At 42.0% G+C, this 19,310-nt stretch overlaps 1 protein-coding gene across 1 annotated transcript; it reads right to left on the reverse strand.

The window, feature by feature from the left end:
• Window positions 1–12,852: 12,852 nt before the first annotated feature.
• Window positions 12,853–19,310, reverse strand: LOC139311924 (zinc finger and SCAN domain-containing protein 31-like). Its single transcript, XM_070936449.1, is given in 7 exon segments — window positions 12,853–13,774; window positions 13,776–14,227; window positions 14,955–15,081; window positions 17,092–17,174; window positions 17,301–17,415; window positions 17,679–18,256; window positions 19,236–19,310. Coding segments are annotated over 6 exon segments (1,332 nt in total). The 5' UTR covers window positions 18,189–18,256; window positions 19,236–19,310; the 3' UTR covers window positions 12,853–13,729.

Genomic DNA, 19,310 nt, shown 5'->3' on the forward strand with positions numbered 1-19,310 from the left:
GGGTCCTCAATTTACCTACCTTAGAAAGGATGGAAGGCTGAGTCAACCTTGAGCCTTGGCGAGATTCGAACCTGCAGTAATTGCAGGCAGCTGGTCTTAATAACCAGCTTAATAACAGGGTGCCTTAAACCACTGTACTACCAAGGCTCTTATCGTCTCAGTCTGGCGATTGCAGCATCACAAGAGTTAATGAGATGTTATTCTGTTTGTTTTAGTAATGCAGCCTTTTCTTGCTTTTTCTTTCAGCGAGGAATGGCTCTGATGCTGAGAAAAAGATACAACACAAGAGTTAATGAGAAATTATTCTTTATGCTTTGTGCCCTTCCAGAGTGAAGGATGGGGGACACAGTTTCACTTACTCTGTTGGTAACTGTTGGTTCAATCCTGGCTTTTGAGAGATTTTCTTTTTTTTTTTAATAAATTTTTATTAGAGTATAAATATTAAAAAAACATAACATGGACTTCCGGTTTGCGAGCCTCGGCGACGGCGGTGTTTCTTTAAAGACCGCCAGCCCCGCCGCCTGTAGAGCCGCCCCGCGATCGAGGAGCGGCTCGAAAACTCCAAAATCTTGAAGATTGAAGGAGAAGAGATAGCAGGGTACAGGTTGAGCCCCTGTAACCCCCCAGGGAACTGTTTCTGGGGAGGAAACAGGCGTGGCTCCCTTCCAACCTGCTGAAACTCCGGGCGGCGTGGGACGTTTCTGCTAATTAGCAGAACAAGCCGGCAGCAGCAAACTCTTAAAGCAAAAGGAACTAATTTTAACAAACAACGGAAATATCAACTTGAATCCAGAAACTTGAAAACTGCAAGTATCAGTGCTTTGTTGACTTTCTAATTTAAAAGAGAAAGTGAGTGAGTGAAAGTGATTTGAAAAAAAATGGCGCCCAGCATTTGAGTTAATGAGCTAATGAAAGTGGATTTGTGAAGCCTTCCTGCTTTGTTACAAAGTTATAAAGCTGCTACAAAGTTGCTCTATCTAAAGAAAAAATTTCTTTTTCTAAAATTTGACTTTGTTTTACTTCAGTTTCACTTGATTAAATCTGGGGGACTTTTTTAGAAGTTTCTGTGGAAGAGGGAAAGGAAAAGGAATTTCCCTCTTCAGAAAAACTAGCTTACGTGGCACGATGGCTTCAAAGAAGCAGGAAGGGAAGGCAACAGGGGTGGGATCCCCCACACACAAACATGAAACGCAGCTTCCCCCTGCTCAACAGTTACAGACTCAAAAAAGAGAATTTGATGTGGGAGATTTAAAAGAATTTATTTCTAAAACTCTGGATGATAAATTTCAAAAATCTCAACAGGAGATAGATGACAAACTTCAAAAATCACATCAGGGGATAGATGATAAACTTCAAAAATCACACCAGGAATTTATGCAGGAAATTAATGAAGTTAAAGATATGGTGAAACAGAATCAAAACAAGGTGACCAAAAAAATATCAGAAGTGGCATCTGGCCTGGCAGAATTTATTGGGAAAGTTGATTTTAAAGTTGAAGAACTTAAATCAGAAGTTAATGTAAAGATGAAAGACAATGATTATAAAATTGCTGATGTTGACAATAAAATGCAGAGAGTTGAAGACGAGATTGTTATGATACAATTCAGGGCAATGGAGTTCGCTATACGGCTTCGGGGAATTCGAGAGGAGGAAAGACAGGATTTGAGACAAGTCTGTTCTGAGGCCTTGGCTAAGATTCTACAAGTTAATCCTGATGTGGTTTTTCATAAAATAGACAAAATTTACAGAGTGAACTCTTGGGTGGCCAGACAAAGACAATTACCTAGAGATGTGGTCATATATTTTACAGAAAGAGAAATAAGAAATGATATCCTGCAAAAATCCTTTTACACTTCTGTACAAGTTGGGGGCTCACGAATTGGAATTTATAAAGAATTGCCTCCTAAAATGTTGAAAGCTAGAAAAGAATTTGGCTTTCTTGTTAAGGAATTGCAAAATTTACAGATACCCTTCCGGTGGGACGCACCAGCTGGGATAATTTTCAGATACAAAGGAGAAAGATGCCGTTTGAATACCGTGGAGAAGGCACAACACTTTTATACTACTATTCTTAAGGAAAGAACACCATCTCCACGTACATCTACAGTTTTGGAGATTAAAGAGAGTGAAGAGAAGCAACCTCAACGAGAATTGCAAGAACAGTCCAAGCAGGAATTAGAAGGAGTGCAAGGTGCAGAAGGAGGTTTTTTGGATGAGCCCTTGCTGGAATCTTCTCCAATTTTGGACTCGGTTCGGATGATTGAATCTAAGGATCAACGTATAACTAGAGCTCAATCTAAGTTACTTAAACAAAAGCAACAACAACAACAGGAAAGACAAGACAAGGAGGCAGTTAAGAGTGCTGCACAAGAGATTGGAGCTATGGGAGGAGCGAAATCGAAGCTTTCGGATGAACTTCAAGTATTTTGCTCTGTGCTCCGAAAAGAGGCTCATGACCTTTAAGTGTTTATCTTGGAATGTTAATGGGTTGAATTCAGCACAGAAAAGGAAGAAATTATTTACATATTTGAAACAATTTAATAATGATATAATTTGTTTACAAGAAACGCATATTACAACTCAAGATCAAAAATATCTGATAAACTCCAAACTAGGAACACATTTTATATCTTCAACTTCGCAAAAAAAGAATGGTGTGGTTATCTATGTAAATAAAAAATTAACAGCTAAAGTTATAGAAACAGATGAAGATGGTAGGTTTGTAGCAATTGAATTGCTTACGGCAAAGGGCCAAATTCTTTTGATTGGAATTTATGCTCCCAATCAACAACAGGACTATTTCTACAAGATGCTACATACCAAAATACTGCAATGGGATTACAGATCTATTTTAATTATGGGAGATTGGAATGGAGTAATTGATTCTAAATTAGATAAAAAGAGTTTGGCAAAGTCTAGAATCAGACTACCACAGACTTTTTTTGACATGAAAGAAGATATGGAACTAAAAGATGTTTGGAGAATACATAATCCAAAAGAACTGGACTACACTTTCTTTTCTGATAGACACAGATCCTTCTCTAGGATTGAATTTATCTTGTTGTCAGATGATTTACTTGTCAAGACAAAAAGAACAAAGATTTTTCCAAGAACTTTGACTGACCACAGCCCAGTATGGATAGAAATTGAGATGGATAAGGTTGAGAGACGTTCCTGGAGATTAAATGAGAACTTGTTTAGATATGAAAAAAATACAACAGAACTTAAAAAGCATCTGAAAGAATTTTTTGAAATAAATCTGAATAAAGGTACCCCAATTGAAATTGTCTGGGACGCAAGTAAAGCTTATATGAGAGGGGTACTTATCTACATGAACTCTAAACATAGACTGTTTCGACAAAAGAAAAGATCTGAATTGGAAATAGAAATAAAGAATAAAGAACAGTTACTTATTAAAAATCCAACAGATGAAAGAATAAGCAGTGCTATAAAACTTTTGAGAGACCAATTTCAAATGCTTATGGCGGAACAAGTTGCAACAAACTTACAATATGCGAAGCATAATACATTTTGCAACGCTAATAAACCGGGCAGATGGTTGGCTTACACATTGAAGAAAAAACAAAGTATACGGACTATAGATAGTATTGATATTGGAGGGAAAGAAATTTTTCAACAAAAATTAATTAAAGAAGCTTTTGTGGACTATTATACCAAATTATATGCCAAGGAGGAGGTGCAGAATGGACTTATAGAAAAATACTTAAACGATAAAAGAGTTACAAAAATTACTGATCAACAAAAGGAAAGAATGAATTATCCTATAACAGAGGAGGAGATAATAGTAGCAATTAAACAGTTAAAAACAGCCAAAGCTCCTGGTACGGATGGTTTGACTGCAGTGTATTACAAAACCTTGCAAGCTGAAATGGTGGAACAACTTAGAGATTTATTTTGCAATATTCAACAAGGGGGTAAAATACCCCCATCATGGACAACAGCTTACATATCTTTGATACCAAAAGAACAAGTCGGTCCTAAAAAACCAGAGAATTATAGACCAATATCTCTTTTGAATACAGATTATAAAATCTATGCGAAAGTATTAGCCAACAGGTTGATGCCAGTAATCCAAAAGGTGATTCATGAGGACCAAGCGGGATTTATCGAGGGCAGACACATGAAGGACAATGTAAGGCAAGTAATAGATTTATTGGAATATCTTGAGAAGAATAAACAGATTCCTGCAGTGCTGGTCTTTTTGGACGCAGAGAAGGCCTTTGATAGAGTTGATTGGAATTTTCTACTAAAGACTTTAAAAAAGATGGATTTTGGGGATCAATTTATACAGGCGATTTCAGCAATTTATCAAGAGCAAAAGGCACAGATCATCATTAATGGAAGTTTGACAACAGAGTTTAAAATTGAAAAAGGAACAAGACAGGGATGTCCGTTGTCCCCACTTTTATTTATTCTAACACTAGAAGTCTTGTTAAATACAATACGGGACTCTAATACCTTGAAAGGAATAAGGATTAGGCAAGAGGATTACAGAATAAAGGCATTTGCAGATGATCTGGTTGTTACCCTATCACAACCAATGGAATCAATAATCCTGATGAAGGACATTATACAAGACTATGGTAAAGTCTCAGGTTTTAGACTGAATCCAAAAAAGACTAAAATGATAGTTAAAAACATGACACAAGATCGTAAATATGAACTTGAAAGGAGGGCAGGTTTTGAGACTGTACCTAAGGTAAAATATCTAGGAGTTCAGGTTGCAGAATCAAACATGAAATTGTTTCAAAATAACTATGAGGTGTTGTGGTGAGAGGTGCAGAAAGACATGGAGACTTGGAAAAAACTGCAGCTGTCTTTACTTGGAAGAATAGCAGCAGTTAAGATGAACATTTTGCCAAGATTTCTTTTTTTGTTTCAAATGATTCCGGTGCTTAAAAGTGATAAACAATTGAAAGTTTGGCAATCTGGAGTGAATAAGTTTGTCTGGAACGAGAAGAAGCCGAGAGTGAAATTGAAAATTATGCAAGATGTTCCAGAAAGAGGAGGTCTTAAACTTCCAAACCTACAGCTATATTATGATGCGGCAGCTTTAACTTTAACAAGTGATTGGTTTGGAAGGAAAAAGTCTGGAATATTGAATGCAGAAAGTTTTGATCTTGAATTTGGATGGCATGCTTACTTATTTTACGACGACAAAGTAGATAAAGTATTTAAAAGTCATATACTTAGAGATTCTTTGATGAGAGTTTGGAAGAAGCACCGACTCAAATGGGATTATAAAATACCGCTATGGCTGGATCTTGGTCATACTTTGTGGAATACAAATATAATGTCACTCGGGGGGTTTTTATATAAAGAGGTTCTTTTTACAGATGCGGGCAGATGGCAGCTGAAGACATTGCAGACACTGTTGGATGAAGGGATTAATTTAACTTGGTTACAATATAATCAATTACAACTGAGATGGAAAGAGGACCAAAAAACTGGTATTATGTTGCATGAGGAAGAATTGGTTAGACATATAAGAGAGAAAGGTCCAATGCATATCAAAAGGCTTTATAATGTTTTGCTAGAAAGAGATTCAGAAACTGAACTAGTTAAAGACTGTATGATTAAGTGGGCACAGAATTTTGAAGAACCAGTGATGCTGGAAACATGGGAAAAAATTTGGGTTCAGAATGTTAAATTTACACAGTCGCAGAGCCTGAGGGAAAATTTCTACAAAATGTTTTATAGATGGCATTTAGATCCCAAAAAGTTGTCATGTATGTACCCTAATGTTCAGCCAAAATGTTGGAGATGTGAATGTTTGGATGCTACGTATTATCATGTTTGGTGGACCTGTAGGAAAGTTAAGGCTTTTTGGATAAAAATTTGGTGGGTCATGCAGAATGTTTTGAAGAAAAAAATTCAATTTTCTCCACAATTGTTTTTACTGGGTATAGTTAGGGGTTTTACATTGGGTGAAACAAAATTGATATTGTATATGATAACAGCAGCAAGATTGTTGATAGGTAAATACTGGAAGAATGAAGCTTTGCCCACTATTGAGGAATAGACTTTGAAGATGGCCAGTTTTGCAGAGATGGCGAAGATTTCAGCATATTTAAAAGATTGTTCACAAGAGACTTATGAGTGGGAATGGAAAAGGTGGATAGAATATGTTCAGAACAAATATCAAACTAGAAAGTATCAAATAGCTTTTACTTGAAAATAATGTACTAGAAATTTTTTAAAGTAATGAGATAAAGAGAAAAACTATACAGGGGAGGGAGCGGCTCAAGTTTATATATAAGTGTTATATTATATTATGTTATTATATTAGGGTTCTTCATGATTATGAGTATATTATAGGGAAGTCAGGGGGGAGGGGAGGGTTAGGGAGGGTTAGGGAGGTTGGGAAGTTTGGGGGGAGGGGAGGGTTAGGGAGGGTTAGGGAGGTTGGGAAGATTGGGGGGGAGGTGGGGGGGAAAAAGGGGTGAAAATGTAATTGTAAAACTTTTGCAATAAAAAAAAAAACATAACATAACATACACACAACAAACATTTATACCATATAAACAAAAGAAATTATATTTCCTTCTTAAGCATTGTTTCAAAGTGACATTGTGCTTGTTATATATTTCTTCACCTCTCCTTAGTGTAATAACATTTTCTATATCGGTAATATTTCCCCTCTAGGTATTTTGTTTGTTTCTAATTTTTAACTAATTATACCATTTATTCTATATTTTATAGTAATCTGATTCTTCTCTTTCTTGTATCTCTTTGGTTAACCTATCCATTTCAGCGCATTCTAAAATTTTTTCTATTAAATCTGTTTCGTTTGGCGTTTTTTCTTGCTTCCAATTTTTTGCATATATTATTCTTGCAGCTGTTAGTATGTGAATTATGAGATATTTAATATCTTTAGAGTATGATTTATTAAAGATTCCTAATAAAAACATTTCTGGTTCTTTATCTATCTGTGTTTCTGTTATTTCTGTGTTTAGTCAAAGAGATTTTCTTTGACTAAACGTTCCCTGTGCAACATTTGTGCTGTGTAACCCAATAAGATTAAGCTCTGCTAGGAGATATAAATGATCTAATATAGTGGCCACCAACAGTGGAATGGGGCCAACATGAGATATCACAAAGGAGAGTTGGATAAGCACAATTGCCCAGATAGTCAGCTGAAGAGGTTGTAGAAAAAATGGTTTTAAAAGTTAAAAAAAAAAAGTTGACCACGCCCACTCAGTAATATTACCCACCACCACCAAGCCACGCCCACAAAACCGGTAGTAACAAATTTTACATTTCACCACTGATACAGGGACATATTTCTCAGGGGGTTTTTTGAAACCATCCAACAGTTATAATCTTACTGACAGCTGCATTTTAATCCCTACAACTTCCATGTGTTGGAAATGTGTCACAGTATAGTGAATCCCAGATCTTTTTTGATGACTGATTACATATGTGGTCTTGAGGGGAAGTCAAAACCTGTCCCACAAAGCTGGCAAGAGAGGCATGATGGCTCGGGGCCTGGTGGCTCAGCATACTAAAAGCATTGTGATTAACACCAGCTGTCTGCAATTACTGTAAGTTCGAATCTCACCAGGCTCAAGGTTGACTCAGCCTTTCGTCCTTTCTAAGGTAGGTAAAATGAGGACCCAGTTTGTGGGGGCAATAAGCTGACTTTGTATAAATATACAAAAGTATGAAGGCTATTGCTTAACGCATTGTAAGCCGCCCTGAGTCTCCGGAGAAGGGCGGCATATAAATCAAATTAAAAAAATAAATTAAAAAAATTAAAAAAAAATGATGCAGAACCCATCGGTCCATTATTCTGGCCGGTGGGGTCCAGGAGAAGACCCTTCTCTGATGTTGTTCCTGCCCTCTGGAACATCTCCCTCTCCCCCCCCCATATAACATCAGCCCCAACCCTCCTGACTTTTCACAAGGGTCTAAAGATTTGGCTCTGCCAGTTGAATTGCAGCTCCAATGGGGAAGCATCACAGTGCAGGTGGTTGATTGATCCCACCTCTGCCCCATCCTCATCCCACCCTCTCCATCTGTGTATTTATTTACTTTTATGATTGTAAGCCTCGCAGAGTTACTCTGTGTTAAGTTGGTCAGCCAATAATTTTTATAAATAAGTAAGTTAGACAGTGGGACTTCCAGAAGATGACTGACACTGGGGCATCAGCCATCAGAAACACATTCACTTCCTGGCAGTGGGAAATTAATTCACCCACAGAATTCCCAGTGGGAAGTACAGCTCCATGTGACAGATCCCATCTTGCAACCCACAAAGGGCAGCAAAGTGTTTGCTTCAAAGAAGACCAGCAAGTGATGCTCAGAGAAAGAGCTGCAAAAGGAAAAGACTCTATGGCACAAGGGGTTAAAGCATCTGGCCATCATGCAAAGTGGAAGCTTTTCCCGCTGGCAGCACCCTGATTTTTTCCCCAAATCCCAATTAATCTTTAAAAACAATTAAACCACACTTTACAGGACAATTAAAAGATAGTAGTAGTGTCATTAGTAGTACTGAGGTCTACAATGGAGCCTCAAGAAAAATAGCAAAGGATTGCATAGTAATAGCATTACAATCAAAAATTGCATGGGCCAGAAAACAGGATTCAGCACCCTGGAGAGCTCCCCGTGTGGGCTGCTCCTGACTAGATTAAGCATCCCTTAAAAAGACACTATTCCAGTGCCGGTCTGTGGCCAATAAAATCCTGAAGAAGGGTGATGGGTATTCATCTAACCGTCTTACATTCCAGAAGGTAAAATTAATATTTAAATTCTAGCGAGAAAAATAATTGACAGTGTGAGAATTGATGGCCTCAGTTGAAAACCTCCATACAATAATAATCCATCAATTTCACTTCTGGGTTATGTCATGGAACAGGCCATCCCTAGGTGAGTTCAAACCCCCATCCTTTTAGTTAACAGCCAGGTGCACTAACCTCTTGCGCCACAGAGATTTGGCACACGGCTTGGCGTCAGCCTCCCTCAGTCGGGAGATTCATAACTCTGCTACAGCTGTTCTTTGGTTTTCGTAGTGTAGCTCCTTTTCTCCCACCAAAAACAAAATCTGGGATGAAAACTTGGTCTGGTTATGCTGCCTGCCCATCCTAGAAGGCCAAAAATTAAAAGGCGTGTGCCAGCCAAGATTCCCAGGTTCATGATTCATGATGCCCCTACATCGCTGGCACGGCTGTTGAGATTCTGCCTCAAGCAAAGAAATATTTATATCCAATATTTATTTTCACATCTGATAGTAGGAGAGATTAGTGTATCTTATTGCTGTCTAGCCAGCCCCAGCTATGGATGTTCAAGCTGAGGGAGTTTATGGGGAGGTCTGTGTTGGGTATCTGAGGCGCAAGGGGTTAGAATATCTGGCTGTTAACCAGAAGGATGGTGGTGTGAGCTCACCCAAGGATGGCCTGCTTGATGATTCCAGGATGAAAGGGATGGGATGCATCAGGCTCTTCCTCTGAGGGCTCTCATTTTTTCTAACTAAATATTGGGTTACCTGCAGAATGAGTTTTCTCTTTCAGAATGCAAAGAGAATGAAGACACCCAATCGATCTGGGGTGGTGTCCCTTTCATGCGAGGTTAAGTCAAATCATAGGAACTTGTGCTGGGAGCTCTCCAGGGTCCTGAAACAGCCACCCTTTTCCCTAAACCAGCTATTCCTTGCTTTCCTCTCATTATATAATCCATAGTTGGATTCCTTGATGCTCTCTGCTAGGACATGTGGCGGCCCCATTTCTAGACAACAGAATACTCCTAGGGTCCAACAAGGTCAGCAGTCATTGTAAAGGTTTGCCTGACAAAGCAAGTATCAAGACAGCCATGCACAGATAGTCCTCGGTTGACAATAATTCAATCAATTTGATTGTGACCAATCAAAATCACAATGCCACTGAAAAAAAATGATTCATGACCATTTTTCATACTTATGAACATTGCACCATCCCAATGGTCCTGTGATCAAAATTCAGATGCGTGGCAACTGACTGATATTTATGACAGTTACAATGTCCCGGGGTCATGTCATAACCTTTTGCGATCTTCTAATAAATAAAATCAATGGATAAGCCAGATTCTCTGAACAACCTTATTACTAATTTAACAACTATGATTCCCTTAACCACTGTGGCAATAAAAATCGTGAAATGGGGCAAAATTCACTTAACAACTTTCTCGTCTAGCAATAGAAATTTTGTGTTCAATTCTGCTCGTAAGGAGAGGACGACGTCTGTTATTTTTCTTTTCTCTGGACCCTGCAAAAGAAGGGCTCGGCCACAGAAGGCGGGCAGAAAGTTGGCCTTGCTGGGAAGGTCACTGACATAGGAAAAGGGGCAGAAAAGGTTGTTCTGGCTTAAACAAAGGGTCGCATGGTTACTGTACTTTTCGGTACGGTAAAAGAGGGTGGAAATGTGGGTGCGACTTATACACCGAATACAGCCATTTTTACCCTGCTGAAGCCCTGCCCCGCGCATCCCATTTTTTTGCAGAAACAGGGCATACACATGCCTTAGGAGGCCTGCAGAGTGCTTCTGTGGGCTGGGGAGGACAAAAACGCCCCCGGTTTTGTGAAAAATGGGCAAAAACGCAAAAACGGGGCTCACAGAGGCTTTGGGAGACCTGCAGAGTGCTCCTGTGGGCTGGGGAGGGCAAAACCTTTTTTGTTTTCTTGCTTACCTCTTCAAAATCTTGGTGCGTCTTATAGTCCGAAAAATACGGTAAGTCATGTGGTTTGTTTGGGAATCGTTCTTTTAAGTATTCATGGAATCTACTGGAACCAATTAAGCTATCATTGCTATCTGTTGTGGTTTCTCAGTTGCCCCCAAAAAAAACAGGAATCATCTACAACTGGGGTGTTAAACTCAATGTCTGCAGGCCATATCCTGCCCTCAGGGTGCTTAAATCCGGCCCGTGGGGCTGGCCTGGAAATATGAAAGGATTGGCCCACGGTGCTTCTGGCAGCTAACACAAGCTGTGCCCACCAGCTGCGCCTCATTTTCACCCTCCTTGGCCTGCAGCAGCACTCTACTGGCCGAAAACAGCCCAAAAAACAAACCCAAAATGGGCCAAAATAGAAAAAAATGGGCTGTTTTGGTCCCAAAACAGGGCAAAAATATCCTGAAAAATGGGCTGAAAAACAGGTCGAACAACAGGCCAAAAGCATAAAAAAGCAGGCCCAAAAGAGGCCAAACAATGGGCCCAAAATGGCTGAAAAATGGGGCAAATACAACCTGAAAAACGGGCCCAAAACGGTTGAAAAAATGGGACCAAAATGGGCTAAAAATGGACTGGGAAACGGGCCAAAAATGAGCCAAAAAACAGGCCCAAAACAGGCCAAAAATGGATCACAAATGGATCAAAACATGGGCCCAAACAGAACTGAAAACTGGGTCCAAAATGGCTGGAGAATGGGCTGAAAAAGGGGTCAAAAACAGGCCAAAAAATGGGCCAATAACAGCCAAAAAAACAGCCCGAAAACTGCCCAAGGATTAGATCATAGAGTATAACCTAATTCAGCTTTTGTTAATTGCTGCTGAGAGGAGCTCTGTTGTAACCTAATGTGCCAACTGCAAAGACAAAGCCTCTAGGCCAGTGATGGCTAACCTTTTTGCCGTCACGTGCCAAAAGCAGGGGGAGCGGGGGGAGCCGCGGGTGCGTGTGCCCACATCCATAATTCAATGCGCCCCGCCCTCCTGCGCATGCGCACGTGACCCCCCAATACACTTCCTCCTGCTTTTGGCACACGATGGCCCGGTGAGCCCAGTAGGCCCGTTTTTCCCCCTCCCCAGGTTGCAGAGGCTTTCTAGGAGCTTGGGGAGGGCAAAAACAGCCTTCCCCATTCCCCTCAGAGGCCGGAAACAACCAGTTTCCCGACTTCCGGTGGGACCGGAAGGCCTGAAAGTCAGTTGGCCGGTGCGCACATGCGCGCTGGAGCTGAGCTAGGGCAACACTCGCGTGCCCAATATGGCTCCGCGTGCCACCTCTGGCACCCGTGCCATAGGCTCGCCATCACGGTTCTAGGCAAATTGCCAAGCTTAGCCTAGCCAAATTAACTTCTTGTGAAATGCAAAATGTGAATTCTGCCTGTTTGCTGTAACTTAAAATGTGTATTCTCAGCAACCGAATGTGAGATAGCTCTGGGTTCTATGCCAGAAAATGTATCCTTTTCCCCCTTTCTAAAGTCCATTGTTTTCAAAGCGCTGAGAAAATCATGAGGTTTGCATGATATGAAATGTTTCTAAGACTACGATGATCTGTGCAAGGTGTGTGAACTATAAAAAGTTTGAGAAAAAGTTTTTTCACGTGTGCCTGCTTTTTCTCTCTCTGCCTCCTCTGCTTAAAGTGGGAAATTAAAGATCGCCATTTTGCTTTCTGCAGAAATAAAAGCTGATTATCGGTAGCCTCGTGTTCAGAGTTTCATTGGATTTATTCGATTCTGAGCTGAACTCAAAAACCTTACAACGGCAAAACCACCAAGCTCAGAGACAACAAAGGACCCCTCATCTCAACCCTGAGCTACAAATATTCTACCCTATGTATTCTCTATGTCATGTAGTCCTATAAAACCTGTTTATGACTCATCTAGGTTCTTCTTGAATGCTTGGCCAGTCAGTCATTTTCCTCTAAAAGAACCTTCCTTGATAGTTCCTGCCTTTGGACACAGCTAATAGATTTAAAGGTATAGATATTTCCACAGCACTAGGAGCTTGTAAAGGTTTGTGGGAATCACTTTGAGGGACAAGGAGAAAAGATGCTACTCAGGGAAATATCAAATAAAAGGTGGAGGAGTATGCAGCTGCATAACTGCCAAGGAAGGAATCTTAAAAACAATGTGCACTGACGTATCAGACTGTTATTTATGATTTATTTATTCAATGCATATGCCCTCCATCTCACAGTTAGAAGCAACTTTAAGCAATGGCAGATTTGTACTTTCAGGCTTGCACAATTTTATTACTACAGCCTTACAACAGAGTATGGATTGTAATAGTACAATAGCCTTACAAGAGAGTTAGCCTATCTGGCCACGATTCCTGTCTGGTTTACCTCAGAGATCCGACAGCATATTGGTAAACTCTCTTTTGAGTAGATGATTTAAAGCTGGAGGGAGATTCCAAAAACCAAAGTAGTAGTAATTCCTTAGTAAATTGCAGAACCTCCCAATGTGGCAGATCTCTACTGCCAATTCTTGCAGTGGTTGTATTAACTTTATTTCAGGCTCTGCAGTTTTCAAAAGTCCATTTCCTCAGTTGATGCTCAACAGCTTCTGATGCCAGGATACTTTGAATTCCCCTTTTGCTTTGGGATATCTTGACCACCTGTTACAACAACTGTATTGCTTTAATTTAACGCTACAGGTACGTTTATTTTAAAAAATCAATTTTAGCTTTTGTCTGAGGCTTTGTCATTCCACAAGAAAACAAAATTTGGCACCTTTGCTGGAGAAAAACCTTTGCATATCTCTTTATAGGACTACCCACAGTTGTGGCTCCTTTCAGGCGTCTTCCTCTGAACCTTCTTCCATACAACATGTGTGTTCAGACTTGTGGGGAGGAACCAGTGACATGAATGTTGTTTTAGACTGAAAAATACTTTCTCAGTTCCATTGATTATCTCTAGTCACCGTCTCACACAGTAAATCTAAATTCAGTTATTTTCAGCACCTGTATTGATATGGCTTCTCCCATTTGTGCATCTTTCTATGGCAAGTATGAGCATATCTTCTTCAAAAGCTCTTTCCACACTCCATGCATTCATATGTTTTTTCTCCTTGTATGGATCATTTTATGGTCTGTAAGATTACTATTCTTCCTAAAGCCCTTTCCACACTCCATACATTTATATGGCTTCTCTCCTGTGTGGATCCTTTTATGGGAGGTGAGATCACAGTTCCACCTAAAACGCTTTCCACACTCCATACATTTATATGGCTTCTCTCCTGTGTGGATCCTTTTATGGGAAGTGAGAACAACTTTCCACCTAAAACTTTTTCCACATTCAAGACATTGATATGGTTTCTCTTCAGTGTGGATCCTCTTGTGGGAATTAAGATTACTGCTACAATTAAAGTCCTTTCCACACTCCATGCATTTATAAGGTCGTTCTCCTGTGTGGATCCTCTTGTGGGAATTAAGATGACTGGTACAATAGAAGGTCCTTCCACACTCCATACATTTATGTGGCTTCTCTCTTGTGTGGATCCTTTTATGGGAATGTGTGTCCACTGCATATAAATAAAAGGTGATTTTTTTTAATCAGAAATAACATCTAACTTTCTGGATGGCAATACCTCCCCACCCCAGAACACAAGTGGGCACCTATCAGTCAGTTTGATCCAATGGTTAAGGCACAAGGCTAGAAAACGGCACTGAATAAAAGTGACTTAAGACCATTTTTCACACTTATGACCATGGGAGCATCCGCATGGTCATGTGCTTTACATTCAGATGCTTGACAACTGGTTCATATTTATGACAGTTGCAGTGTCCCGGGGTTGTGTGATCCTTTTATGACCTTCTGACAAGCAAAGTCAATGGAGAAGCCAGATCCATTTAACAACTGTGTTACTAACTTAACTGCAGTGATTCACTTAACAACTGTGGCAAGAAAGATCGTAAAATGGGGCAAAACCTGCTTAACAAATTTCTCGCTTAGCAACATTAATTTTGGGCACAATTGTGGTCGTAAGGACTACCTGTACTAGTTCTGCCTTAAACATGAATATTGGCTGGCTGACTTTGGGCCAGTCTCTCACAGCTCAACCCCTTATCACAGTGTTGTTGTTGTGGGGAAATAGGAAGGAGTACTGGTTGTGTCCATTGCCTTGAATTATTTGCAAAAAATAATAAAGGCAGGATATAAATAAAAAATGATGTTTTTATCAGAAATATCTAAGCCCTCCACCCACCCATGCCTTCTCAGTGTTTCTGAGCACAGACAGAGCTTCTTACCCAGGTAAGCCAGATTCCTGGAATTCTCCAGCATGACTTCCCCATGGAGAGCTTTTTGGGCAGGATCCAGCTGAGACCACTCCTCCTCAGAGAAATGCACGGCCACTTCCTCAAAAGACACAACACCCTGAACAAGGAAACAAGTTTCCATATTAACAGATAATCCCAAGAATAATGTGAGTTTTCTTTCACCAATTCAAGCAGAGAGAACTATGAACAAAATGGGCATCTTCTACAGAATTCAGAATGGGATCACACCGCTTTTGGCTGATGGCATAACTGAAGCACATTTCATCACACTGGGAGGATTGTGATGCCCTTAAGTGAAACCAATTAAAATAGTTTTCTTGGCTGATTGATAGTTGGATATTAAACCCACTAATTATCACTGGCTCCAATTCTTCCTAGAGTGGGCAGAAGGAAATACAGGGGAAATCCATCTCTTTTGAAAGTGTTGATAGAGCTTGTAATAGTAGTGAGAATGACCCTGGGAGACAAGAAGAAGATCTCAGGTCAAGAGAACATCTGGTCAATGAAATCTGAGCCTGAACCAGGAGGGTGGAGAAAGCTTATCCAAAGGGACAGGTAGGTTATGCAATGATCTGATCTAAAATTTGTCTTGCTTGGAAACAGCAATATTATACATTGAATATTATGCAGAATAAAATGAAAACATTACAAATTTCGTGGACCTTTCCAATATTTCCGTACCAGTCGGGCTTCAGGCAGGGGTACAGCACTGAAACGGCATTGGTCGCGTTGGTGGATGATCTCTGGAGGGCTCGGGACAGGGGCTGCTCCTCTGTCCTAGTCCTATTAGACCTCTCGGCGGCTTTTGATACCATCGACCATGGTATCATGCTGCAGCGGTTGAGGGGGTTAGGAATAGGGGGCACCGTTTTGCGGTGGTTCTCCTCCTTCCTCTCCGACCGCTCGCAGTTTGTGTTGGCAGGGGGACAGAGGTCGACCTCGAGGCATCTCGCATGGGGAGTGCCACAAGGGTCGGTCCTCTCGCCTCTCCTGTTCAACATTTATGTGAAGCCGCTGGGTGAGATCATCCGTGGTTTCGGGGTGAAGTGTCATCTGTACGCTGACGATACTCAGCTGTACATCTCCACCCCAGACCACCCCAACGATGCCCTTGATGTGATGTCCCGCTGCCTGGAGGCCGTGCGGGCCTGGATGGGGAGGAACAGGCTCAGACTCAACCCCTCCAAGACCGAGTGGCTGTGGCTTCCGGCGCCCCGATATGGTCAGCAGGTGCCATCGCTGACTATTGGGGGTGAATCTTTGCCCCCCACAGAGAGGGCTCGCAATCTGGGTGTCCTCCTGGACGCACGGCTGTCTTTAGAAGAGCATATGACGGCCGTGGCCAGGGGGGCCTTTTATCAGGTTCGCCTGATTCGCCAGTTGCAGCCCTTTCTGGATCGGGACGCCTTGCGCACGGTCACTCACGCCCTTGTCACCTCCCGGTTGGACTATTGTAATGCTCTCTACATGGGGCTCCCCTTGAAGAGCACTCGGAGGCTCCAACTGGTCCAGAATGCGGCCGCGCGGGTGGTTATGGGTGCAACCCGTTGTGCCCATGTGACACCCCTCCTGCGCGAGCTGCACTGGCTCCCAGTGGTCTTCCGGGTGCGATTCAAGGTGTTGGTTACCACCTTTAAAGCGCTCCATGGCATAGGACCCGGGTACCTTCGAGAACGACTTCTGCCACCAATAGCCTCCCACCGACCAGTTCGCTCCCACAGAGAGGGTCTCCTCCGGGTGCCATCAGCCAAGTTATGTCGGCTGGCGACACCCAGGGGGAGGGCCTTCTCTGTGGGAGCTCCAGCCCTGTGGAATGAATTGCCCCCCGAAATACGAAAGATTTCCGACCTCCGGGTGTTTCGCTGCGCTCTGAAGACCCTGTTGTTCCGCCAGGCAGGGCTATTAACATAATGTTTTAAATTGGGGTATTTTAAATTTCTGGGATTTTAATTGGAGCCTAATTATTTAATGATTTTAAATTTTAAATTGTTGTTGTGTTTTTTGTGTTTTTAAATAGGCTGTACACCGCCCTGAGTCCTTCGGGAGAAGGGCGGTATAGAAATAAAATTATTATTATTATTATTATTATTATTATTTCTCCACTTACCTGAGGCAGAAGTTCAGCCACACTTTCAGCTCTATCACAAACAGAAGGATGTTGTAAAAATAGTAAGGACAGTTTTCTATTATCTGTGAGACAGAAGATGGTAGAAGCAGACTGTTAAAAAAGAGAGACGGATTCCACTCAAGATGAACAAAACAATCAGATGGATGGATGTCCAAACTTCATATTCACATGGAAAGAGCTTCTGTTACCTGTTGCGATGTCCTGACTTTGACCTTTCTGGAAGCTCTCCCTGAATAGCAGCTCTTGAGAGGATTTCGATGACTCTTTCCACCCCTGAGGATACTCGGTGATAGCTTGAAGGGACTTGCGGATAAGATGTGGAACGAGAAAGAAAGGAAGAGTAGGGAGATAGAAATGAAATATCAATATTGAACACTCAACCCAGCAGACACCAATGTCCATCAATTAAGCTGGAAAGCAAGAATAGAAAAATTGGCCCAAATTCATCCTCTGGAAGATTAGAACAAGAGATTTTAGCAGCTCATAATCCCAGAAAATTCTGCCAGAGAGACATTGATAAATTCAGAAAGATTCTCTTTAGACCTGCTATGATTACATTCTCCCACCTGCAACTCTGCTGGCATCTTCTCAGACTCCTGGGTCAGCAAGAAGCCTTCAGCCAGGGCCACCGCCTGGGAACTGGTCTCCGCTCCACACTCCCGCACCCATTTCTCCATCTCTGGGGGAAGGACAGCCAGGAACTGCTCCAGGAGCACCAGGTCCAGCATCTCAGCCTTGGTGTGTCTTTCTGGCTGCAGCCATTGACGGCAAAGGCGGTGAAGTTGACTGCAAACATCTCGGGGACTCTTCCTCTCCTGGAATTGCACTTTTCTGAAGTCACAGCATTGGGCCTCTGAACTACTGACTTCCTCTTCTTGGCTCTTCTGCCCAGGACTTGCCCCATTCTTCCCACAGCTCCAAGGCTGAGTAGCTGGATGGCCTTTTCCATCTCCTGTATCTGCTGGGCGTTGTCCCTCCATCTTCTGTCTGGTCTCTAATCCAGCACCAAAATGGGCCCATGCATCTCCCCAGGGCTTCCTAATCACAAGAGGTCTGGCCAAACCTTCTAACGCCATTCAGCCCTCTTCCCTCACAAGATACTTCGGTCTCCAGAAGAACCAGGAAAGATTTACATCTTACAGAACTGAAATGCAAAACACAAGACTGTTCAATAGGATGGCAATTTTGAATACTGAGCATCCTCCTCCTACATACGTACATACATAAATAAAGCAACAAAAGAAATTCTTATGAACCCACCAAGTTCCGGGTTTTTTTGGGAATAGGGGGGCGTCTTATTACATATATTTATTTATGTTTGGGGAAAGTTTGCTAGGAAATCCTCTTGCTTTCTATCAAGAAATCAAAATATTGAATAAATACATTTAAAATATCTTTTGGGTTTCTATTTCCTAATTATTTACATCATATCATTTCTATTGCTGCTTACAACCCTTTGAACAGTCCAAATTATGTCTCCAGTCACCAAAAAAAAAAAAAGAAAGAAAATCATGCCAGAAGCCAGAATTAAGAAGCCATCATCCAATTCTTTATTTGCCTGCAGGCAGAGACACCGAAGAGATGGTGGGGAAAGGCAGGAAATGAGGAAACCCAGTTCCAGTCCTTGCACGCCTTACACTCGACTCTTTACACACGGAACTGCAGCCTTGCATACAAAGCCAATCGGAGGAACTTTGGCCGGTCGCTTCCCTCGGCCCAGGAAAGGGGAGGCGAGGAAAACCCCTTTTGAAAAGGGGGCCAATTAATTTGCAGGAAATTATCGAGGAACCAAGACATTCTGGGTGTTTTGGAAAAGCAACTCTCCCTCTCCCCGCATGCAGAGCTTTGCCAAGGGAAACGGAGGGGAAATGGATCCACTCTTTCTGGCGACCCTGATTTCCTTCCCGGAGAAAACCCGGCAGGTGCGGAGCTGCCCTGCGTGTCCCTTTCTTCCACGGGGTGGCTGGGGATTATGGGACCTCGACTTTCTCCCTCCCCGCCCTTTCCGCCCCTTGGAACTCGGTGAAGCTTTGCAGGCTCCAGGCTCGCCTCCAGCCTCAGGGAAAAGACCCCCCCTCACTCCGAGCCCCGCCTGCATCTCCCCCCGTTGGAGAATTCCTTACAGCCCCTCCGCCTCCTTTGCTCAGCCGAAGCTCCACAGCGATGGGGAGAAGAATCGGACGCCGTAGAAAAAGCAG

The sequence above is a fragment of the Pituophis catenifer genome, unplaced genomic scaffold (assembly GCF_029215685.1).
Source record: "Pituophis catenifer annectens isolate HBS135680 unplaced genomic scaffold, rPitCat1.0.hap2 SCAF_2, whole genome shotgun sequence".
Lineage (NCBI taxonomy): Eukaryota > Metazoa > Chordata > Lepidosauria > Squamata > Colubridae > Pituophis > Pituophis catenifer.